The sequence below is a fragment of the Argopecten irradians genome, chromosome 9, assembly GCF_041381155.1.
Source record: "Argopecten irradians isolate NY chromosome 9, Ai_NY, whole genome shotgun sequence".
NCBI classification, from domain to species: Eukaryota; Metazoa; Mollusca; class Bivalvia; order Pectinida; family Pectinidae; genus Argopecten; species Argopecten irradians.
Genome location: NC_091142.1, coordinates 37650964 through 37678063, shown reverse-complemented (window position 1 = coordinate 37678063; position 27100 = coordinate 37650964). Strand labels below are relative to the sequence as shown.

General features: G+C 33.3%; 1 protein-coding gene across 1 annotated transcript; it reads right to left on the bottom strand.

The window, feature by feature from the left end:
* Positions 1-115: 115 nt before the first annotated feature.
* On the bottom strand, positions 116-27100 carry LOC138332252 (neuronal acetylcholine receptor subunit beta-3-like). The gene is made up of 9 exons (XM_069280272.1): positions 26834-27100; positions 23957-24119; positions 19322-19595; positions 8309-16896; positions 7876-8036; positions 7125-7169; positions 6457-6572; positions 3704-4236; positions 116-1952 (listed from the first exon to the last, which is right to left on the bottom strand). Exons 4-9 carry the CDS (start codon positions 8337-8339, stop codon positions 1582-1584), a joined length of 1257 nt encoding a protein of 418 aa, XP_069136373.1. The 5' UTR covers positions 8340-16896; positions 19322-19595; positions 23957-24119; positions 26834-27100; the 3' UTR covers positions 116-1581.

Below are 27100 nucleotides of genomic sequence, written 5' to 3'. Positions count from 1 at the left end.
AGTTTGATATGGACATATAGCCGTCTCGACCAATAAAGCACTTATGGCGACATACAACAGGTATTGTAAACAAAATAAGTTTTTGGTTGATATATATAGAGTTGAAAAGAACTATATTCAGAAAGAAAAGAACTATATTCAGAAATAAATTCATTTATATGTATTTCATGATCAGTTAAAATAAAAAACATGTATGAAATGTCATATGGTACCAGAATTACACAAATCTATTTGGGTGTGTAAGCAACAATACCCAAGTTACAAACACCCGCAGTAAGATGCCATCGGATATGATATTAGGTTGTATTTTTTAAATTTCAACAAATCGGTGAGTCACAACATATTTCCAAAATCTACACTACTTACTGGCAGTGCTCAAGGAGCGAGTTTAACTTAAGGAAGTAAACGTAGAAGTAGAAGTAACTTCCGACATTTTTGCGTTTTACTAAAAGTCCTAGCTTACGTTTACGTCTATGATCTTCAGTAAGACTCGCTCCAGGACATTTATTACGACTACTTCCCTATGTCACATGACACAAACAAGACGAAAATATTTGGTTTTCAAAATCATCTGATATCATCCTCTTTTCCCTTTTTATTTTTTATTATGTCTTACGATCGATTGTTGTTTTACATAATGCCTTAGTGACCATGTTAAGCCTGTAAATCATTGACATTTTGAAAAGAAAAAAAAAGAGAAAACAGCTGTAGCGTATTGTTTGTTAAACATGACTTCTACTGCTTTGTGTCAGTGGTAGTGTCACAAACTTGCATGTAAGTGTTCTATTATGGTCATATAATGCTTACTTTTCCGTCCGAGTTTTACCATAAGCCTTCCCGTCATAGTAGCTCTAGCTTAATTTCGACATGATGTGCCTTGTTGACTGTTATCTTCCATTGAGTGTAAATACAAGTGGACAAATGTGTTATCGTGTTGTAAATAGTTTATTTATTGAATAATGGTGATATTTTATTATAGACTGAGTGACTTTTACTGTAAGATACAATGTTTGCGTTGTTTTGCATTTTGCACTGTTTTCAAGAATACAATAGAATTAAATAAAATGTAAAAATTTATACGAAAGTCAATATTATTAATTACAATTCCACTTAACACATCAGCTTTTGTAAATATTGTCTTGTAAATATTATTTTTTCATCCGTTAACACCATTAAATGTTTTTTATTTTACATGTCCTTTTTGTTTACTTTCTGTGTCTTTTGATAAGTATTGTTAACATGTACTTAGTTATCAGTTGTTATTACGTACGATTAACGTAACAACCATTCGGAAAGGTAAAGATGCATTAAAGATTGTTTTTCACATGCGGTGTTTTCTACAGTTGGACATATAGAGGTTTTCCAACTATCATGTATATCAAGCTGGAGTTTAATAGTTTGTAATCAACTGTTTTATTTGTTTAGTACGCGTCGGATATACATATGCACCGATTTCGGAAAGGTACTTAAATCGAATCTCAAGTTGAATTAAAGACATTAACAACGCCAAACTAAAGCAAATCAAGCCAATTCCATAGAAACAGAAAGTAACAAGATACACACCAACAATTATAAGATACCTCATGCACTATTATAATAGACAGTGATAAATATGATGACTAAACACCCTGTACCGGAGAACACTATCACAAAGTACAACCAAAAGAACACATTGTCTAGGGTCCGTGCTACGTCCTGCCACGTCACAGTTTTCGTTGGGTCATCTGTAGACTCAGACTTTTCTATTTCGGGTTTCGGATCTTTGTCCTCGCGGTCCGAGATTTGTCGACGTCTTCGACAATCGCTGATTATCTTCTTTAGATTAATCCTGCAGATATGCCGGAGCAAGTTCGGAACCGGAGTTTCTTCGTTGCTATGGTAACAGCGGAGAACTATTATGGTTAAAACGACAGACAACATTCCTAGTATCAGGGTACAGACTATGTAGATAGCTGGAACAGTAAAATAGCAAAACACAATTATATGTATAAATACATGTACATAACCAAACATTATTGATAGATCAGTGCTAAGTTTATAATACTACTTTCAAAAATAAATATCAATAAGTGACGGTTATATTTACGTTGTGATGTCATTAAAACAAGGGCACACTTTCTGTATTATTTTGGAAACACATCCTCGGTATCCCAAGGGCTACTATCACTGTCATTTTATCCATCTATGGACTATGTCAAAGCAGCCAACCTCAAAGCTATTCAGAGCCTTCAAATATACCAGAGATAATATCACATAGTCCGGGGGATATAGCAAAAGTGATAAAAACCCCTGGTAAATAGAGGATGTTGGAGACATGAAGCTAGCCATTAACCAGTCATAAAACTGCATTCCCTATACAAAAACACTAGCAAATATTTTAAAATCATTGTGCAATTTAAAGCTGGCTATGTAAGTAAGAAAAAACGTGACAAGGTCAAAAAACACAGATGGGCCCCTGTTATATCGATCATTTAAACAAACCCCCGACAACCAATAATATTTCGTATACCTCATTTAGTTACCCATGTTGATATAGGTTGGCATTCCACAATGTTTGCATATTGCAGAGTTATCACCCTTGCGTGGAGGTATTAATTATGACGTAACTATTTTACGAACGAAAAATATGACGTTACACGAGCAAAGACATGACGTTACAATTAATACCTACTCACAAGGGCGAAAACTCTTGAATATGCAAAGAGGGGAAACACGGATAGTCTTGTCAAACTTGTTTTCATTTCAACATCAAATACGAACATGTACACAGTACGACATGAGCCCTGAACCCCACGCTATATATAAAACATTATCTTATCTGACATTGTCCTGATGTTTTACAGTATTAATAAGCTAAACATGTCAAAAATGAAAATACAAATAAACCATTACAGTTTTCATTGCGTAATGTACATATGTAAAAATTTCACATGTTGTCAATGTTGATTTCTTTTAAAATAAGAAGATGTGCGAAGTGTGTCGAAAGATCTACGCCTCCAGGTGTATCTCTGTTATATGTACATTTCCATGGGGTTGCGTTTGTTAACCCAATACAATCAAATATACGCACTACTAACTGTAATCCAATATACAACGTTAAGGTACCTACAACACGTTATACATCCGGTTACAAAATAAGAATCAAATAGTTCAAATATTTTTACTTGACTTACATTCGATGAATTTGGTAAATTGACCTATTACGATCATTCGGAACACTTCGCACTTCATAATAATGATAAAAATCATCGATGACAACACGTTTATAGACGTAAAGGTATGCACATTACGTGGTAAAACCTAGAATGATATTTTGAGATATACTTGATAAGGACTGCCAATCTCCACGCCAATTGACACTAAAAGAGCACTATTTATCTTCATGTGAAATGGAAAAATATGACAATATTGTTTTATACCCACGTACTCCAAGACTGGTACATGTAACCAGGCAGCCTAAAAGAAAAATGGCCGTAAACATCTTTAGAAACGATGACTGATATAACAGTGGTATCAAAACCCACATGAAAGACATAAATATGTCAATACGAATGTTTTAACTAGCATTGTCACTTGTTTTATTAAATTACCAATTCCCAGTGGTTGGCAGGAATTGTCAGGATGTGGTTAATTGTCCTGTGTTTTATCTGATGAAGCGAATTAATGTCAGTGAAAAATAAAACATGACGAAAAAAATACTTACATAGAATTGACACAGTGGTTGAGGAGGAGGGAACACTATCGGCAACCAGAGTCAAATATACTGCATATGATAGGACGACCGTGAGAGAGTAGCCAATCTTTTCACCAGAGTCGGCAGGAAGTTTGAACACTGTACAGGTAAGGAAAGCAAGGGATATTGTTGGAACAAGCGTGTTCAAGACGTGGTACAGCGGTCGACGTTTCAGCTGGAAATGGAACTTAAGTGAGGAATACGTCTGCGTCTCCCTGGATATTATGCTCCTGGACGTGTTGTAACCCATGTAATACCATTCTCCATTCTCGTGTAAATCTCGCGTGTCCACAGGTTCCTCACTGAATAGTAGATTTATTTCTCTCATGCTGTAGGCTAATGACGTCATGCTGATAGAACAGATCTGTGTATCAAATGGATAGAGTAGTGTGTCTATTTCACAGAAGGTTTCAAATATCCCCGATATTCTCCAAGTCAGCTCCCCCTTGGTAGTCACCGATATCGGGCTACCATCGTCACTCATAGCGGCCAAGTCACTTATTCTGAAAACACGTACGGAATATATATATGAAAGACATCGAATGAAAGCTAACTTAAGCGCCTTTTGCGCCCGTCTGTGCCAGCAATGCTGCGCTAAATAAAAGTTTACTTAAGCGCCTTTTCTGCCAGATATGCTGCGCTAATAGAAACTTTACCTAAGCGCATTTTGTAACAGCAATGCTGAGCTAAAATAAAGCTTACTTAAGCGCATTCCGCACCAGCAGTGCTGAGCTAAAAGAAAGTGTGCCAATCGTTGTTCTATATGTCCTTTAGTGTGATGTTACAATAATTCATTATTGAGCTAACCTCTTAAAAATTGAGTTTTGATTGCTTGGATTCGGCTTGTTAATTGTTGAGATATTAAATATAAATCTTTATCAACCGAACCTGTATTAAAATAGAAAAGGTATGGTAAACAGAAATCTGCAAATAGTGGCCTGATGACAGAATGAATTAATTAATTCACGTACCACGTGATACCCGATAACGTTTGTGCGGGACTAGTATCTCCAGTGGTGATGGAACGTAACTCTTAGAAATCTTCCCGCTGAAATGACGTTATCCCGCGATAACGTCATTTGACGTCATTCCATCACTAATAGAAACAATAGTTCCGCACAAACGTTATCGGGTATAACGTGGTACGTAAATGAGTCCAATTAATTAATTAATTATTAGAGATATTATTAAATAATATTCACGAATTATCGAAGTGAACTAATAATCACGAATGATAGGAGTGAACTAATACTCATGAATTATTGCAGTGAACTAACCCTGACAAATTATTGGAGTGAACTAATACTCACAAATTGTCATATTTAACGAATACTCAAGAATTGCCGGATTGAACTACTAACGAATTGTCGGAGTAAACTTATGCCCACGAACATTCGGTGTGAACTAATACTAACGAATTTTCGGAGTAAACTAATACTAACAAATTGTCGGAGTGAACTTATATTAACGAATTATCGAAGTGAACTAATACTCACGAACATTCGGAGTGAAATAAAACAAACAAATTGTCAGAGTGAACTAATATTAATATATCTCTACTTTATTTACGATATATAAAAGTTACTTGGTTAACTTGACTTGCTCCCTACTTTATTCCAAAACCCTCGCTCAGCTGTGTGTTAGTCTTTCGAACTAACACACCCATGGAAGCTAGCACACACCCGGACTCGGCTATTTCCGTTTAACCAATCATATTCGAAATGGGCAGGACTTGTTTCCAATCACGCAATCAGTTGCCAGGCGACGTAACAATTGGCCGGAGCTAGTTTCCGATCACACCATCTCCATTGACGTAATCAAACGACGTTAGTATCGATCGGCATCTGTTACCGAACACGTCGTCATGTTTGTCGTGTAAGTGAGATGTTTGTGAAAAATGTAATGGGGTCGAGAGGAACAATACCTTTTATACGTGCAAGTACGTACAGTTGTTATGTACATTTTTAGGCTACCTGTAAGTGGTTCATGTCTCGGAATTTCAACAATACATGTATATAAATTTAGTATTATGATTAGTGGCATACAAATGTAAAATGTTGAAATATTGAGAAATCATAGCGGAATCAATTTATAACATGCAGTTTGAATATATCACTACAATGTATTATCATCTCGGAATAATTTTAATGTTTGAAGCTAAGATTATGTAATTCTGTTACAATGTAAAATTCTCTCAATCTGTAATGGCTATGGCCGTACGCGAGAGATATAGCAAGTTTCTGATACTTTAACTGTATACTAACAAATTGTCGGAGTGAACTGATACTAACGAATTGTCGGAGTGAACTAATACTAACGAATTGTCGGAGTGAACTAATACTAATGAATTGTCGGAGTGAACTAATACTCACGAATTGTCGGAGTGAACTCATCCTCACGTAGTATCCGAGTGAACTGATACTCGCGAATTTTCTGAATGAACTAATACTCGCGAATTATCTAAGTGGAATAACAGTCACGCGTTATCAGAGTGAACTAATACGCAGGAATTATCGGAGTGGAATAATACTCACGAATTATCGGAGTGAACTAATACTCACGAATTATCGGAGTGGAATATTACTCACGAATTATTGGAGTGAACTAATACTCACGAATTATCGGAGTGAAGTGATTCTCACGAATTATCGAAGTGAACTGATACTCATGAATTTTCTGAAGGAACTAATACTCACGAATTATCGGAGTGAACTAATACTCACGAATTGTCGATGACCACTGACGGATGCCATACAAACTCCTCGGAGGTAAACAGCCTTGTAACATCGTACCGGTATGGGTTGATGTCGTCCCAAAACAATCGCTTGTCATCCCACGACTATAACAAAAAGTTAGTATAGATAAGCCAACATTGCCATGCTTTAAATAACAGATATATGTTGCAATGCATTAAGCGTCATCGAAGGAAGTGTTTTTAAACTTCTGTAGTATTAAAGGTCTAGGTGCATTATTACTTTATGCTGTTGTTTTATCATTATTATTTTTGTTTGCCTTTTCCAGGAAGGGCCTGGTATTCTGTTGTCTATTTTATACTCTGGCTACGTGGCAAAGGTGATTTTTGTGTCCACTCTGAACATAGTTTTATTCATGCGAATGAAAAAGTCTCAATTTTACATTTTATACATACGCAACACACATACAAATGTATACTTCACTCTGACTAAAAGACACGACTTAAGCTAAGTTTTAGGATACATTATATAAATTACAACAGAGAATGAACATGTCCAGTTAATGTCATTTTTTATTTAATGGCGTGTAACATGCGTTAACAACAATGTCAGTCATGCTGTACAAACATATACAACATAAGTAATATCTTGATACTTGTATAACCAAACAATTGGAACATAACATGATAGTGACTTACCAACAGAAAGTAGGCTGTCGTCGTTAACTGTTGTTCCTTGATATTCTGAGAAAAATATGGTAATAAAGATCTTAATTATTTCTGTTTATAATCCAAACTTTTAATTTCCGATTCATTTACATGATCAGTAATTAGTATCACATTTTACCAGCTTTTATTAGAAATCATGGTTATTAAGAATGTGGCAGTTAGATTTGCGGGCGAAGGAAAGCCGTGCATATTCAATGATATTATGTTTTCTGGTGAGTTGACAAAGCGTAATATAGTATCAATGATTAATTATGAGCATTGAGGCACTTAAAACCAATCCATATGGTTATACAAAATGCGGATTCACAAAGTATGAAAACATTTTTTCTCACGTGTTTCATAGATCGTCAAATTAATCGTATTTATTTAAGAATTACATTCAAAATTTCGTATTTTATCTTGATAGCATAAAATATATTCAAAATGATCCTTATAATTCAACTAATTGAGCTGAGCTCTTTGAAAATTATTCAAAATTCTTATTTGGGACTCTTTTATCGATAACATCACTACGGCGTTACATCAGCCAATCAGAAAGTACGCTACAAACATTTGTTTTTTTCTTTATGGGCTGATGTATTTATATCTCAGCACTTCCAAACCAAGCTTAAAGAAGCACGTCAGAAACCGTTATACTAAAATAAACACGTGTTGGTTTTTAGTAATGAGGCCTGTGTATGAAGAGCTTATCAGATAGTTAAATAGACTAATCAATCCTTACCAAATCATTGAAGTTGATAATGTTCAATGAAACAACAATGTCCACAGTTGTCCGTGGACGTGCGAATAGGTTGTATTCTTTGGTCTCAAAAAGTATTGTACGGAGCTCGTTCTCTCGTTCAAATGAGTATTTTTGACAGACGCAGAATCCCAATGTTTGCACTGAAAATTATAGAAAACAATTATAGAAACATATAAACTTGTACAAGGTTTTTCAGAAAGCATGCCCCGGCTTCAAGCTATTAGAACGTATTCATGAAAAAGCTAAGCTTACGAATCTAACAATTGTGGACAGCAAATGATACCACCGTTAGTTGGACTACAATCATTGTCAGACATGATTTCATAATAAAACAATATAATGACGTACAATGGGGTAAATGTTTTATCAATAGCAATGGATTCATACTTAAAGATAAAAAAAGACACATTACCTGTAAGCCAGAGGATTGCCAGGTCCTTCATTGCTATGTCTATTTCTGATGTTGAAATGAATCAGTGACATGAATCATCACTTGTTTACAGAAAAATGATTCTGAAAATTTAGTCATGCGTAAACACGTTTTTGTGACAGGAAAAATGATTTTATTTAGTCTGGTTATCGATATTAAACTTGAAATGAAGTTTGATGTCCCGGTACAGACTGGTAAAGGTACTACTAATGCCATTTCATTAACAGATTTGAATTAAGAAAAAAGAAGACTAGAAGAAATTTTATCAAATCGCAGATCATTTACTTAAAAATATTTTTAACAAAAATGTTAGCTTTCACCAGTGTTACTAGTTATGCGTACTTATTATATTAACGTCTAATGTACTGAAGTAGCGTTAAAACGTCACGATCTCACTAATGTATTTCAATAACAAGCTATACGTGATTTTGCGTTTAAGATATTGACTGGTACCACTGCGTAATACATACACACATTGTATGTAAGAGATTCCCGAGTCTATAGGATGTTGTCCTCACATATTTAATGTATATAATATTTACTAATGTACAAAGATAACAGTATAGAAGATATATACTATATGACACGGACCATTAAACGTGCATTGGTTACAAGTAACCAAACCTGAAGTGAACCTTACAGATGCTACACCAAATACGAATGGTATTGGTTGTGTTGAAAATAAGAGCAGATGAATTAATATTTGTATTTCCATAGCTAAAATAACTAACTTTACATCATGATCATCATTGGAAAGTTTGAGCTTCTTACTTTACTACAATGTTAAAGTTTTGAAAAAAATCCCGACATTATGCCCATTGTGGAATGAGATACTGAATGCGCAAACAACGAAAGCAAAACAATTAATTTTATATGTATTTTAATTATTAGAAATATTATATTTGATTGTATGTTAGTTTTGCATATATATACACGATTAAACATCAATAATTACCCAAATGATAGATATCAATTATTTTCTGTCGGCGGTGAAGCATCTTTTGAAAAATCAAAATAGCTCAACACGTATATTTATGTGGCAAGGGGACCCTTCGTTGTGTCCACCTTTTAAACATATTTTTATTTTTTTTTCTAATTAGTTTTGTTAATAAAAGATACTTTTATACCCATTTATATTGATATTTACTCATTTATTTTTTTACTACAAATTGAGTTTCAAGCAAAAAACCCAAACAAACAAATTTTTGGCAGGATAAAAGTTGAGGATATTGAGTTTGCTCGACATATTATCGTGATGTTATCAATTTTTTCTACACTTTTAAACCATTTCAAAAACCTATTATGGGCATAATCTTATAACATGTACTATTCCAAAAAAATGAAATCCGAGGAAATAGCATTCCATAGGCTAGAATGCTGCCAAGAGAATTTTCTAAAAAATCAACATTTGGCCTAGATGACTATAAATTTGAAATTGATCACAGACGCTATTATAAACCAACAATTAGCAAAAGAATTTTGTAAACTAACATACATACTCTAAAATAAATGCGTTTTTATTCTTGTATTTTCCCTAACAGTACAAAAAAGTCTAACAACTAGATATGCTCTTGGGTGAAACAAATAGTTTTTTTTAATGTCAGAAATCAAATGATTATTGGAAAGAAATGTATTTTTTCATCAGCACCTCACACTTAAAAATACTACATGTAATTAAGATTATCCAACTCTCTTATGTAGATAAAAACTATCTTAAATTGAATTGAAAATGATTAACGGGGGAAACAGAGTTACATCTGATTTTCAAATCAAATATGTTCAATCTAAAAATAATACCAGCACCAAAAAGGCGATAATCTTAATTTTGACCAATCAGTGTGCTTTTATTTCGTTGAAATGGCAACAATGTATTTAAAAACGTTACTATCTCATTCGGCATACCCCATGACCCATATGTACCAATTTTCACTTAAATATGACATTATCTAAATTTCAACCAATCAGAGGCCTCTATATTGTGTCCATGGCATCTAATCTTTTTGAAAGTGATACTATTTTATTCAGCATACCTGTAAACTTCTATATACAAATTTTCACTTAATTCTGACATCATTTAGATTTCAGCCAATCAGAAGCCTCCGGTTTGTTTTCATTTCAACAAATTTTATTGCAAATAATATGCAAATAGATTTGGCAACAGGCAAAGCCTATATTAGCCATCTCCAAACGAATCCGGTAAAGTACAATTATCGACAAAATATTTTAACATTTAACATTACATTACGAATTAATAATATTATCTCCCCAACCTATCACTGTAGAAAAATCTAGGACAATCTTTTAGTTTCAGATCCGTTTTGTTGCCACGGCAACCAATATTTTCAAAGGTGTTACCGCGATATGTAGCATTTAAAATTATTACTATACTTAATGTAATTATCTCGGACTTTGGAATCATAAACCGGAAATGTATAGCTAGGTATACTGACAAAGAAGTGGCAAGTTGCTACCTGCACTCTCTATTCTATAGTCACTCAAAACTGTTTTCCAGGATTTTTTTTCCCAACGCTTTTTACAAATAGTCAGAAAATGTCATGAGAATATTTTAATGGGGGTAAAATTATTGACAAAACCCGTATTGGGTGAAAGTTATGACAAAGAGAAATGTTTTTTTTTTGCTTTTTTTTTTCAAAAAGTGATAATGTTTTCGTAAAAATTATTTTTTCGTAAAAATTATTAGATCAAAAATATTTCCGTTTAAGATCTAAACGAAATGAGTTAAAAATAAAGTATACGATCTACTCACATGATATAGGAATAAAAAATGCAGAATATTTACCAAAGACTAACCTCTTTTGGCATGTTTTTGTGCAGGGAGTTTTAATGAAAATGAATATGAAAAATTCAGGCCCTTTGGGTATTTCGAAAATCTTAAAAGGAAAAAGTAGTGTCGTTTTAAACAGACAACTAGTAGTACTTTTGATATGCTAAGTTTTAAGAAAATTGGGTTGTGGACATTTTCTATGGGATTTTTAACATAAGCTTGAACCTTTGACGTCATTTCAGTTTTACATTCATCATTATGTTTATCAATGTGTATGACACCTTTTTTCCTGATGACGTCATTGATATAAGTTTTAACAAATAATTACATGTACCTTAGGTAGTGCATACTTTTGAAAACCACCCAAATTCATATGACGTTAAAACGGAAGCTGCCGAGGCTGTTTTGAATTCCAGAATGGTTTACAATACGCTATGACATTCCACTTGGATATGTTTTCAATAGGTGAAAATTGTCTACTTGAAATATTGAATATTTAAAATCATTAAATAAATCAAATAAAAGCAATGAAGTGAATATAAGATGCTATCTCTGAGGTATTTGCGGTATATGTCGCAAATTGGAATGAATTTTAACGTTAGTCGCGATAAATGATCAGAGGGAACCCGTTCGGACTGAAATTCCGGAATTCTAAAAAAATCGTAAACAGGTTTCCTTAAAACACAAAATTTTGAGAAAATCATAAAAATAAAGAGAAATAAACCAGATATGATATGACAAAAACATATGAACTCATGTAAAATGCCTTTTTTGAGGCACGATTTTTAAAAAGTAGTCAAATATGATCCATCTTAGCCCTGGATGTAAAGGGAGAAGGGTTGTGAGTTACGATTTTAAGCTTACAAAATTGTGAAAATTTGATCGAGGACCCCTTGTTTTTATATGATATTAACAAGATATATTACCTTGGGCATATCATATACAAATATCGTGAAATTTGCATGGGTTTTCATTTCCTTTATTGGCTATTCAATGATTTTTTAGGAGCGGAAAAATTGCAAAACATGATAATTACGTATATACACGGTCCTCGGAAATAACGGAAATAGTAAGCATTTGAAAAATTACAATAGTTTTGTAAATTGTTCTATCGTTAGAAATTCAGGACAAAAAATTAACATGGTTGAGACTGCATTTGCCCTTATATTACAGAAAACATATTTCTATGTTTTTTCCTTTTTTCAGCCAGCAAATTTGTACGGATGGTATATTTGAAGCTCAAATATCTCAAAAAGTAGATCGAGAACACCCATTTCACTATATATTTGAAATCTGCATGAATAAATGCAAGAAAATAAGACTTGTTAGAAAAAATGACATGGATGTTCCCAAAAGTATGGAGATACCTTAAGTTGACAATACATACCTCTTCCATCTCCAACCTCTTCTTGCTTTTTATAGATCTTCTTGACTTTTGTCTCCTAAAAGTGTACAACTCCTTAACACTTGTCCCCATGAGATGATGCTGAGTAGCAGCCATTTGACCCCTTCACCTTTCTCTATTAGACCGTCACTGTTGGCGTCATATCAACTGTCGTTCTATGATATTGGTAGTTTGTTTAAAGCAACAGGAAATATGTTCTGGAGACACTGCTCTCTAATAAATAATTTATTTGGGGCCACATTAATTATTTTTATATTTTTTACATTATTTATTATTCGAAACTTCACAGTTGGTCACTGTAACGTCTTACCTGGCTTTAGTCAACTTATGTTCTCTAGGCTCTAATACCAGTATAATAAGATACGTTTTGACACAACTTGTCTTAAGTTTGCCGAAAAATGTTTTCAGTCTATAATATGACTCACGTAACCACATTCTGCTAAACAGGATGTCTCTTTTCAAGATTTGAATGAATTGATTTATTTGTTATAAAAATAACGACAGAAACAACTCCAATGGTGATATTATATCTTAAATATAATGTTTTAAACGTTGTTATTTAATTTAAGATTAAAGATACTGGCATCTTAGTTTTTTAAATAATAGTATCTACAAAATAAAAGGAAATGACTCAATTAATCAAGTCCTAATCAAAGACAATAACGTATGGCAAGCCGTTTGGGTTTTTACCTATTGAAATAAAGATATATGTATTAAAAATAAAGATATCTGTATTTCGACAACAACTAGATATATCTGTATTTGAATTAGATATATGTTTAATTGAAAAAAAAAGAGATATGTTAAAGACGCTCCACCGCTGACAAATGGTATTTTTTCACTATCAAAAACAGGAGCAAACGTAGTATTTTTAGTATTTTTCTTCTGTTACAAAAGTTACTTACTTTACACCATTATCACAGTTGAAAAGTTTAAGCTTCTAATTTTACTTCAAGTTAAAAATATGAAAAATAATTCATTGCATCCCGAAAAAAATCCATGGCACTATATCCTATATGGAATGAAGTAATGATTGCACATGCACCAAAGGCGAAATTAATTATTTTATGTTATTTTTTGTGTGAATTGAGCTTACATATACACGATTAAACACCAATTATTGTTCAAATGATGAATATTATTTATGCTCTGTCGGCGGTGGAGCATCTTTAAGTGAATTAGATATCTTTAAGTGGATTACAGATAACTGTATTTGAATGAGAGATGTCTCTATTTAAAATAGAAATATCTCTCATTTAACACGAAATAGAGTTACCTCTAATTCGATTACATATATCTCTAATCCAATTTAAGATATTTTCATTTCAATAATCTTGTATCAATAAAGATATCTATATTTAAAATAAAGATATATTTAATTCAAATATAGATATCTCTAATTCAATTAAAGATATCTCTATTGTAAATACAGATATCTCTATTTATAGTAGAAATACAGATATTTTTATTTGATTCAGATATCTCTATTTGAATTGAAAAATATCTGTATTTGACATGAAATACAGAAAACTGTATTGAACCATCAAATAGGAAAAATGACTGCTCCCTTGACTCTCCGTTTTGCACGGGGAATAAAACGTATCGATTTTTAATATTATTCAAAGCTGCAACAGTTCTCTCTGTTTCCCTGGAGCAGTATAAATTTAGTTGTCTTATTCTGTTTTTAAGAAATCCCCTCGAAATAGCAAGTTTATCAGTTTAGTCCTACAGTTATCATGTATGCGTACGAATATAATTTAACAAGCGTTTCGTCAACATGGGATGAGGGGGTATTCATCATTTTCTTTGCGTATTAAATTAAAGATATCTCATCATATTTTAAAAATTAAGATATCTGTATTTGAATTAGAGATCTGCATTTGAATTAGAGATATATGTATTTAAAATGAAGACATTTCTATTTAAACGAAATTAAAGATATGTTTTATCAAAAATAGGGATATATTTAATCCAAATAGAGATATCTCTATTTTTGATAAAGATATCTTTGATTGGACAATTAGTAAAGATATCTAATCTTAAAATAAAGATATCTCAATTACAATTAAAGATATCTGTAATTCAAATAGAGATGTCTGAATTTGAAATAGATATATCTGTAAATTAAAAGAAGATACTTTAATTTTCAGCAGAAATAGAGATAACTGTATTTAAATTAGACAAATCTTTATAGAGATATTTTTATTCAAATTACAGATACATGTATCTATAATTAAATAGAGATATCTTCATTTCAATAGCTATAGGTAAAACACAAGCAATTTGCCATAACGGTTTTGTTGTGCTTACAATGCTTTATCAGGATAAATATTGCTTAATATTTCTTGAAAATGCACTAAATAATAGCAAACCTGTGATTGCTCAAACTTTACTATGTTTTAGTTGTTATTACCACAAAAACATTTTGATATCCAAGAATATACATTATTTGTGTGCTGATTTACCTCAGGCTAACGTTGGTTTTACATTTGCAGATTTATTTTAAATGCCTTAATTGAATATCAGTATAGAAATTAATGGTTCAATTTCTTAGAATTTTTGACATAAGATGCAATGAATACATGATGTAGAAAAGTATCACCAGAATATTAATTTAAATCAAACAAAACGGGCCATTACCGCTTGACTTGTAAACAAAACATATGTATACGTACATTTATAAGTGTATGAATTTCAGTCGAAAATGTACTCATTTAATTACATTGTACATGTTTGTACTGCGATCCAGGTATTGACGATGTGTCACGTTGATTATCTTGACATGATCAGGCTTGACCGACCAGCACGTCGCCATAGAACGTCCTTTACTGACCACATGGGTGTGACGCAGGGTGTAAGCTCCAGATGCATAAACGATTGGATTAGTTTGAGGCAGGGCAGGAATCATACAATTGTTTCCTTCTTCGTCACTTGTTTATCCTTATGTGTGTTATAAATGTACGTATCAGAAACACATTTGAGATGGATTGGTTTTGAATTTATATTTAATGTGTTATTAACATCCAGGGTCAGAACGTGCTGGATTTGTTGGTGGAGAAAAGTCAGATTGACTGGAAAAAACCCCATTGAGCAGCAGTCAGTATCTGAAAACTGCCCTTTATGGCATTAGAACTTGCATCTCAGAGGTGGAGGGCTTTCGGTGATATGTAGGGTCATCTTAACCACTTTGCCACGTAGTCGCATGTAAGAGCGATTGTTACTCCGCCATTTTATATATCGCCAAAGGGATCCCATGTCTCAGTACGTATTTAGGTTGTTTCTTTGGTTGGGTACTTAATTTTGTTACTCCCAAATAGTTACACATAGAAGTTTAATTTCAATTTAACTTCGGTTTTGAATTATGACTTACAGAAGAAAAATATTAGATATATAATGCTATAGTAGCAACATTATATAAAACAATCTTCATTGCAGAAACTGGTAATATCAATAATAGTTTATTGTTTGAGATTGATATTAATATCAAGATATATTTATAATTAGTAAACTTAAAATCAAAACAAGTCTGCAATCTCTTGCGCTTTCACAGCTATCTACAACCAAGCGCTAGAGACTGCAGCCTTGTTTTAATTTTTATTTTTCAATATTTTGATTCCGTCACAAGGATATTCTTTATTTATATATTCTATATCATTAATACATATAGGATATATGAGTGTTCATTTCAGCTCGCAAAGATAAAAACATCTTAGACTCGTTTCATTAAAATCTCATACAAAATGAACACAACTTTTAGATCCTTTCATCTTTTAACTGCAACAACCTATATTTCGGATAATAAACGCGTACGTCGAAATGTATAGCGAAAATTCAGCAGATGCCACCAGTTTGTCGTGCCGTCATTTTCATAACGTCATTTTATTGTTTCTGTCTGACGTCACAATGAATTTCCAGCCAATTCAAATCGCTCCAGGTCTTATTACACTAGTGACATATGCAAACATATTACATGTACGAAATCAAAAGACATCAGGCGGATTATGTGATAAAAATGTCTATAAACCTGTGAAAAAAACCAGTGAATTCGCTGTATATGTTTATGTAATGAAAACTGTGATCAACTTCATCAATGTGTTTGTTTTGTATTGTCTTGCACAGAGATATATCTGTCTTTCGTTGTATAAAAACATCCTAACTAGAAATATAATCATATAGCAACAAATATATATATATAACAATAGCAGCACAATACTGACAAAATCTCAATATAAAACTATGAGAAATGTTTGGATTCCATTGCTTTAACCAGATACCAGATTACAAAAACAAAAACAAACAAAAAACGGAGTATAAAGCCAGTTCAGTATGTGGAGTATGTCGGCTTCCGGCTCTTCAATATCCGCTTGATTACTTTTCATTCTACAACATTACAAAATAAAACAATAGAATTATAACATCTGCAAGCAATTTCGAATTTGCATATTACAGAGTTATCTGCACTTTCCGGTAGGCATTGATTGTGACGTCATGTGCTTGTGAGCGTAACGTCATACTTTTCGGGGAAAATGATGTGAATTGCGCTCACAAAATAGTGGGGTAACAATCGATACCTACCCGCAAGGGAGCTAACTCTGTAATATGCAAAGACAGAATAGGTTCAAATGGAAGCCAGAATCATATGCAATTTATAATACAATCTAAGATTGCATTATGACAATATGAAACAAGATAAAAAAGATTTCTGTGTTTGTGTGAAGTTAATTGAGCCACTTTAATGGATCTGTAACGAGTACATGTACCTAGTTACTTCAGTGAGTATCCCTTCTTCGAGGTAGGGTGTTAGATTGTTAAACCGTTGAGTTTACCCAAAGGTATGGAACTACCTCAAATGATCGCAGCGGTAAGTAGGCCATTGGGCCTTCTTGTTATGTGTGTGTCACAGTGTAGTAGTGTCGTACCATCAAAACAATGTATAATATTGTCAACGGTGTAAAGACCACCCGAAATAAATCTCAAGTCCAAATGGAATAAAGATAATCAGAACTGACAGGAATTCTGCGTGAAACATGTTGGCACAAGTGTATATTCACTAACGACACACTGCCAGGAACCTCAGAAACCTATTTAAGGGAGATTGCAACCCCTTCTGTTGCTTTTACTGACAGCCATTGATATATAGGTCATCTTTCCTGTTTAATCTTCATATATATAACTGTCAAAGAGCCTCAATATATTCCTGTGATATGGAATGAATTTGGTAGCCCTTCACCTAAGCATACCATAGGCCAAATATTAGGTCTCTTGGCGTACTAAGTATCAACAAGTCTTTTTTAAAATTTCATGCTATATGACCCATGTGACAATGATTTTTTTTTCATGCACACTCCAACTATCTGATTGGCAGATACTTTTTCTTCACGTATTATGATAAATATATCAGAGAATGGCACGAAAACTCGTCATGACGTCACAAGACGTCGGTATTGCGTATTGATTTAAAAAAATCAATTGGAAAGTCAATGAAAACGTACGTTTAATGTTTTTATGCTATCAAGTAGTGCGAAACATTTGAATGGAGGTCAAGTTCAATCATATTAACAAACTTTGAAGTCATTGATCCCAGCATATAGGTATAATATATAAGGCCTCATAGGGTTGTAGTTATTGACATGAGTTCGTAAAATTTGTAAAATTTTAGACCATTTTATCTTTCTAGGAACCATAAAACTTTCTCAGACATATATTTTACTCAAGTCTATGTATGTGTGAGAATACTCAAGTCTATGTATGTGTGAGAATAGTTTTATGGTGCCGGGCCCTGACATTGAATGGTAGTCAATGTCTTTTATTTGATATATTATAAGGTCAATATCAGATATCTAACACCCTAGTTTTATGACTAACTAATGAAGATCAAGGTATTTCAAATGTTTTGAATCCCTTAACAGCATTATGCTAAGGCCCAATGTATTATCCCTAAGTCTAAGCATTGACAAAAAGTCATGTAAAGATTTCAACTTTTTTGATCTATGTGACCTTGAATGAAGGTCATAGTCATTCATTTGAACAAATTCGGTAAGTCTATTATCCCAGCACGCTGCATATACATATTTGTATAGGTCCAATATCATGTGTCTAGATCTCTTAGTTATCGACAAGAATGTGCATTAAAGGTTTGACACCTACGGCAGTGAATGGAGGTGAATGTCATTTATTTAAACAGACTTATTAGCCCTTCATCTCAGCATGTCACATGCTCAATATCCGGTCTCTATTAGCCGCGTCGTTAGAAGTCGTTCACAGATTTTAACCTATTTCACTTCTGTGACCTCGAATGAAGGTCATCTTCATTAATTTCAACACACGTGGTATGTCTTTATTCCAGCCTGCCACAGTCGCAATAGGATTACCTTAACTAGGCCTTTCGGTTAAGTCGTTTTCAAAAAAATGAATAGTTGACGAACAGCGGATGGCTGACGGCAGACGAAGCATGAAGCATGACGACGGAAAAAACACGTTCGGGTCAGACAACCTATTAAGATTTAGAGTTATTTAGCTTTTTCTTATGATATTAGGCAAACATAACAATGATTACATACTATTTGACCCTGAAAATGACTTCATAATCACTTTAACTTGATATTATCAAGTTTAGGATTTAAAAAAATCATATTGTATTAATCTATTGAACAAACCCTTAAATTTTATGTCTCAACTATTTAAATAAAGAAGATACATAAACCACTAACTATACTGAGGAAATTACAGTAGTGAGTTATACTACACTAACACACTACCAGTCCTAGTAGGGAACTAAAGTACTACAATTGAATACCGTACATACCCAAGGACACTGACATCTTAAGACGTCGTTGACATATACAGGGTTGCATAGAGACTGGCATGGATTCCTGGTTGTCGTCTGAGGTCGACTTGTTGTTGTCCGACGTGGTGGTCTTGTCCGACTTGGGGGTCTTTCCCGACGGCGGAGTATACGTATATAATGTTGGGTTCTTGAACGATCTCTATATCCATAGAGTTCAGGACTGATAGATCTTGAACGCCGAAATAACTTAAGTGGTAGCATGGTGTCCGTCCTTTCCTTGAGAGACCTCTTCCTACGTATATACAAATATTGAGTTTGGCATAGTTACGTATTTCATTATTGGTAAATATAATTACTGTATTGTTGCTAATATTTCCAGGGTTTTAATTTCGCTAAACTCGCGGATTCATCCAAATTTACTAAAATTAATATATCGCAAAAACAAGATACGATTTTTAGCGGCTAATATTTACAGTCAGTGGTGAATTGATAGTATAAACCCTGTTGATTTCAACCAAAGGCTACTCAACTTTATTTCTCGATAAATTGAGTATGTCACGCGCAATTTGGAGCCGCGTGGATGAATTTATGATGGTCCAAATCAGAAACTTTTGGTGTTTTCAGTACCGAACGTACGTTCGATGAACATGTATCAATATAGGTTTGAACACATGTATACATGTACGTGTGTAAATACAAATGTAGAAAAGTTACATTGTTTATGTTATTACCGTACCTTAAACAATGTAACCGGGCTGTTAATAGGACGTAAAAACTAAAACAAAATACTACCGTACCTCTTTGAGCAATGCTTCCGTGCGTATGATAAATAGAGAATACATGGTTAGTATCTTACAATACAAGGTTTATTTTGGTGCGAGACTTAGGGAAACCGAGATGACGAGGCTTTGCCGAGTCATCTCGGCTTTCCGTGTCGAGCACCAAAATAAAACTTGTATTGTAAGATACTAATCGTGTATTCTGTTTATCCTGCAACTATTGTGGCATTCAAAACGAAAGCAAATTGACAGTTATTTACTTGGTTTCGCTCGAAGCGTGACGCTTCTTTGATGCGGAGGTAAATATTCATTCACTAAACCGAATGAGAGTGTACTCCTTTTTACTGCCGTGGGAAATAAATAAGCGCATTCACAAGCACCATCCATTCAGTGTAATATATCACTGAAACAATATAAAAATACTCAAAAAACAATATATACCCGTTTAAAAATTACTTCGCAATACATACCTTTGCCATGAGCCAAGAAAGATTTTGGATACCGTAAAAATGACGTCATTCCGATGAATGTGACGTCACGTTTTAGCGGGACTGAATGACTTTTCATTCACCGTAAGGTTCAAGTTCTGGGTCAAGTTAGAAAAAGTTCCGTCAGATATGGAACAAATTCACGTGATCGTATTGACGGATAAAGCATTTCGTATTGACGGATAAAGCACAAGTTTATCCGGCAGTAGTTATCGGTCAGTATGTGGGACAGTTGCAGGATAAATAAACAATGTTGTACAATGTACAGTTTTGCACATTCCGATGACGTCGCAATGTTTACATGTTGTGTATCGGTGAGTCTGTGTTGTTCGCTACAACATGAAGATCTACATCCTATTTGTATTTTTAACATCTTTGGTTGTACGCAAATGGATAAGATATGTCAGGACAACATCAGTCTTTGAGTTGGACAAGTTTAACCAAAACGACAATGCATTTTTGTTCACCTCGGGGGACAGACAAGTCCTGTACGTTATCTACTGTGAATCGGCGAGAGTAGGCCTTACATACACAATGTACGTTTGGGTGTTTCGAAATATCAATGAAACGGAATCCTACAATTGTAGCTTTACAATACTTGTAATAGACATCTCTAATATTTATTGAAGTGTTTGAAACAACAATATAAATATAAGCTAACATTTTGAGAGCGGTAAACTTTTACAGTAGTGGGCCTACTTGTGTTTGTACATGTTCCTCGAAACGACGTCCGATACATTTGAAAATCTCCAAAATCCGGAAATGACATGGAACTATGTAAACACCAGTGTATTCAAGTAATTTCAACCATGAACTAATTAAGTAGAACTCAAGTGATCACAAAATATTGAAGAAACTCTCTGTTTGTCACACCTCCTTGACACAGGCGGTTCGAATCTGACGCAGCGTCACAACTACGTTAAATATCCTGCCACGTTATGAATTGTGTAAGCGTGTGTAATCATACGAAGCAAAAGATTAAAACCAAACTGCTTTGCACCATGGTGTTTTTAACAACAGATAAATAAAACGATTTATAGTTTCATACCGAGAAAACCCCAGATACATGCTTCATCAGACGGAACTCATTTTACTTGTATGTTCATTGATAAATTGGCGGGAATTTCCGCCACTTCGAGTGGCTGTTCCAAATGCCTGTCGGAACCAAACGATATAATTCAATTTTAGTCTTATAAATGCCATAAACACCATTAAGGGTACATTTTGAGCTATGAAAATAATAGTTAAGACTGTAAATATAAGGAGTTAAGTCACTTTCTGGTGGTTCTATCGAAGGATAAAGTTGAGTAGGGTGTCGATATTAGTTTCATGGGACCGCTTCACGGTCCATTCCAAATATCGATACTCTACTAAACTTTATCCTTCGATAGAACCACCAGAAAGAGACTTTAATCCTTAAATAAACCTCCTCACAAAACTTCCAAACAATAAATCGCGAAATGTTGCAGCCGCGAAATGTTCAAATCTTGGTCTGAAATCGACCTGAAAAAAAAAATCTTAATATGAAATTCAGGTCAATTTCATATGAATTCCAGGTCAATTTCAGGTCAAGTTTTCCCTTATTGATATGCAATGTATTTTCAAAAGTTTAATACCAGAACTTTTTCTATAAAGGGTTAAATAAGGCAAAAATGGCCGAAAATGATGCAATTTGAAGCTCAAAATTAATGGGTAGGTGTAGCATATGTCGTTATTCTGATAAAATATGAGTCTTATTAATCATAACTGCTGTATTTTTGAAGAACACCACATGGAAAATAAATTCTATAAACATCAATGCATATCAAACACTATATTAGGAAATTATGGATTTAATTTCTGGTGTATATGGTCAAAACGACAAAATTCCCATAAATTCCAATATGTTGTCAATTTGGTATTTTTGAGTGGCAATAGCTCCAAAACGAGCACACGGACATATGTTTTTTCTTCCATTTTCTTCTATGGTATGAACTCCTTTTTCAAAACATTTATATAAGAAAAAAAGTTTCATACAAAAAAAATTGACTTCTCAGATGTGTACATCCTTAATCATCAATAATTTTGTTACTGACATATCATAAGGGTTTCAATTAGTACCATTTTTTAAGTTGTAATATCATAAGGGTTATATCTTAGTTTGGTACAGCCTAATTCTGCTTTCCCTTTTACCTTTATATTAGTAGGCATAGCTGATACAAACTACAGCCAACCTGTTCACAGGTTAACTGAGGTAAAGTTTATAAAGCAAAAACAACATGTTGGCTGAGTGGGAATGAACCGTATAGGGTATTTCTGTTAATAATAGTTTAAACGACACGATATAATATGTTAATACCTTAATTCATAAATCTGGAGACTTTGTTACATAGGCCTAGGTGAAACATTTGATGTATAAATTCTTAATATAAATATCTAGGAATTTATTAAAAAAAAATCCTATTTTTTCATGAGGCTAGAGCGTCGCAGTGTGTTTTAACTACGGATAATCTAACCAAGTTCGACTTTTGGAAACGTAGTCGTAATCTGGAATTTTACGCGTCTTAATGTTTTTATTCACCTTCCCCTCTTTCTTTACCATGTTACTGTAAACCAACTTTCTTTCGCGTGTATTAAATTTCGCGACTTCCATTACAAAACATGTTCACGGAGATTAACACGCGCGGATTAGAAAATTGACTGAAAATTCCTATCAGTACAATTGATGTAGATGCTAACTCAAGGAGATAAATTTCGTGAAATTACTTGGATCACGAAATTCGTGAAACTTCCTAGCACACGAAAGAATGTCGGTTTACATAACCAGATTCGGTTTTATTTACCTGACTATAGCATACACCATTTATAAAAGTGGCCACTAACCACAATATACCCACAATCACATAATTTTACGTTAATATGAATTTTAATTAATTTTCATATGATATTTTTCACTTTTGTGACAAAAGAGTTAATGTATTCACACAGAATGATGTCAATCATTGTATTTTTATTATCAACTCAGAATATAGGGGGATTAAACAGGTTAGGAAAATATATAGATTTGGCTTTAAAGCTACGAGATAATTTAATTTGTAATTTAAGTAAATTAATATTGCAAGGTATTGAAATGTGCATTATAAATCATTGATATTATGTCTTATGAAATGGTATGTATACCTAATTAATCATACAATGTACCTGTTTTGTTATGCAAAATGCAGTTATATGTTTGTCCAGCACTGTCTGAATTGTTATATTGTATATGTTTATGTCAACTCTCCAATGTGTTAAAAACAAGGAAATAAAATAATCTGAATCTGAAATAATACTCTGAATCTTGCTAAATACACCAATCGGTGACTCGATTATTATGCAGCTGTAAGGAAAGATATCACGATATTTACCCTAGGCGTCGGAAGCAAAGGTCGCACACTTTGTCCCAGCACACACCAAATCCATCCGCTGGATCGTCACATGCACATGTCTTTAAGATATTGGTTCCTTCGGGACATTCCAGACTTTCTCGTCTTCCCTCACGTCCCTCAACAAGACGCAGGAACAAGATAGCTGTATGGGTAATTAAAAAAAACCCATTGTGACATATTTATCTCGAGGGGCGGCGGTGGAGTCGGGCAAATAAAAAGATTAGAACAACTAAATTATGGAACGCCCACTTATGTATCATGATTACCGTGCTTCCGTACCAAGAAAAGTCGGTTTTATCAGCATAACAATAGCACATTTTATAGGCCTGCATATAAAATACATGTATGTTAGGTCAACCTTGTAACATGATGCGGAATGAAAGCTGAAATATCTATGGTCATTTCTGTAGTAGTTCACCGCTTTCTTACATGATCACGTGTAGAAATATTCGAGATAACCTATAGGCAACAAAAACCAATTTATTATTTTTTTCTTATTTCTTTATTTATCTATATTTTCATTTTTATTCAGAAATTTAACTAAGATGTATCTATATCTCATACTCAACAGCAAACAAGAAAAACCTAAAGTTTCTACACATGAAACATCTGCGGTTGAAAGATTCTACACATGATGATCTTGACGAGATCAGTACATGATAGTGCAAATGGTAGTGGAACTATTACATAAACACTACGTAATTCACCTTAATTCACGATGAGGATTTTCAAAAAAGATTGGTTCCTTTCCGAGACATTATTTATAATTTAGTGTATTACAACTATTTATCATTGTTTTTTTTTTTTTTTTTTTTTTTTTTTAAATTTTGGCAGTAGTATTCATATACGAATATTTTAACGAAAAACACGGAGGAATGTCCTACTTGGCATAATACACCAATCTGAAACTTTCGGCACTTTCCGCCTCGTTTACGAAAAGTGCCGAAAGTTCCCGATTGTTTGATACATTTCGGTCTTTTTGTGGTTTGGTATCACATATGTAATCCTTCACTCTTCAGGTGCACAGTGTAAACTTATATCCACTAATTAATAAGCTTCTTCTCCCCTCATACTCACGAATCGACAATATGTTATTCACCATCAAAATTACAAATATTATTAGAATTATATGTCATAGTTTTAATTTTTCAAAGTCGAATAGGAGTTCAAAGTTAATTTTAACTGTATGAAAAAAATTAGGAATATTATGGATTTTGAAATAGAAACAATACGCTGTGGTAAGACTGATTTTTGTGTTTCAATTTCATTATTTCTAATATGAAGTTATGCATATTTTCTGTACCGAGGAAAAACAAAGAATAACTATGGGGAGTTTGAGTGAGTTATGTGTACAAAATATGATATTGGGGGAATAAAATGTCAATTAAAACTGGATGCATTGAGAAATTTGATAAAATATGGAGGAATTTGAAATATATTTTTGAGTAATTGAAATATAGCAATCAGCTGTCTATGTTATGCATATCAAATATTTTTTCTTTACTGCAAACATTGAACAAAAAAAAAAATAATAATAAATAAATAAATAAACAAATAAAAAAAATGAAAATATTATGTAAGCGAAAAATTTAAGACATTATCTCAGAATGTTGTTTTTGATACTTCAAAACTGTATGTTCCTTTAATTGGACTTGCAACGTTATAGCTATATGGATTCATTTACTTTTTTCTCTGTCTCCTACAAACTTTAATCCTTCAATATCATTTAACTCATTATAGAAAATTTAAATCAGAATTATATAGATATTTGTATGTTTATCGAGAGCTCTCCTGTGCGAGGACAACATTATTCGGGAAGTTGATCCCACGGTGCCCCAATCCTGTAACCTACCATCAAAACACATATGTGAATGTATATTGTTTGCGATGCCAAATATATATATACATAAACTGTTCGTTCTGTAAAACCAAAATGGCTATACTACTAAAATCATATGATATTTACCTATAAGCTGCAGTCAAATGCCTTTTTAATACTTATTTACAGTGATTTCTTCAAATATGTTTTATCTTAACATACATAAAGCTTTACAATAGGAACAATTACTTTTCTGTGCTTTAACTATAATGTCTATAAAACACCAAACATGTTTGCCAATGACTTGACTGATCTTCTCGACTTAATTCATCCAAACTTATGGTTTGCTATAGATTAGTGCAGAAATAATGCATGTCAAACGTTTCGTCTAGTTATGGAACATATAACATTTCTTGTACGATAGTAGGATTTTTAGAAGTTCTAAAATAAACACACTGTTTATTGGTTTTAAATACTCAGAGTCATTAACTGCTAATACAGTTTTATTGGTAAACGTATTGCCCATATAGAGTGAACCTTATCCACTAAAATTAAAATAAAACATTACCCCTAGATGTACTAAAACATGCAAACACCAGTCAATATGTAGTGCCTAGTGTGTTGTTGTGTTATAAGGTTGGCGAGCCGAGAGGTTAAAGGATAAAGACTGGGTTAGGTACTGCTAAATGTCACCGTAACATGTTCCACGATTGTATCAACGGCAGACCAACTATAGCACGAGTTTACCTCATGGTTCTGTTAGGACTGACTATGGTTTACAATAAAACATGTTGACATATTATATTAATAACAATAGTTTATACCACCAATTCCAACAGGTTTAAAAATATAGTTACAAACAAATAAACCAATGTTTAGTTCGATATATATAACATATGTACAGATTATATAAAACATTAATCTGGACCGGAAAATGAAGGAATACTTTGCCTCCCAACTACAGATAATCTGCTAAGTGTTTTAAACAATAAAACGAGGAATACAATAAAAGAAATGTGAAATAAAAAGTTACTCACCACTACACAAAAGAAGTGCGAGGCGGAATATAGTTCTCAGCATGGTTTTAAGTCTATGGGGTGATGAGAATCCAGCCGCTGCAACACCGGCAGTGTGAATAATGCCACAGTTTTTAGGAGCTCGCTCAGTATGCTAGTATGCACCTAACCAACACCCCACTCTGGTGTATACAGAGAACTGCACATACTATGTTACGTGATATCCTAAGAGGACATATTTTGTTTTTTAGCCCCAATTACATGAGAGGCCCATATTGCATATGATTA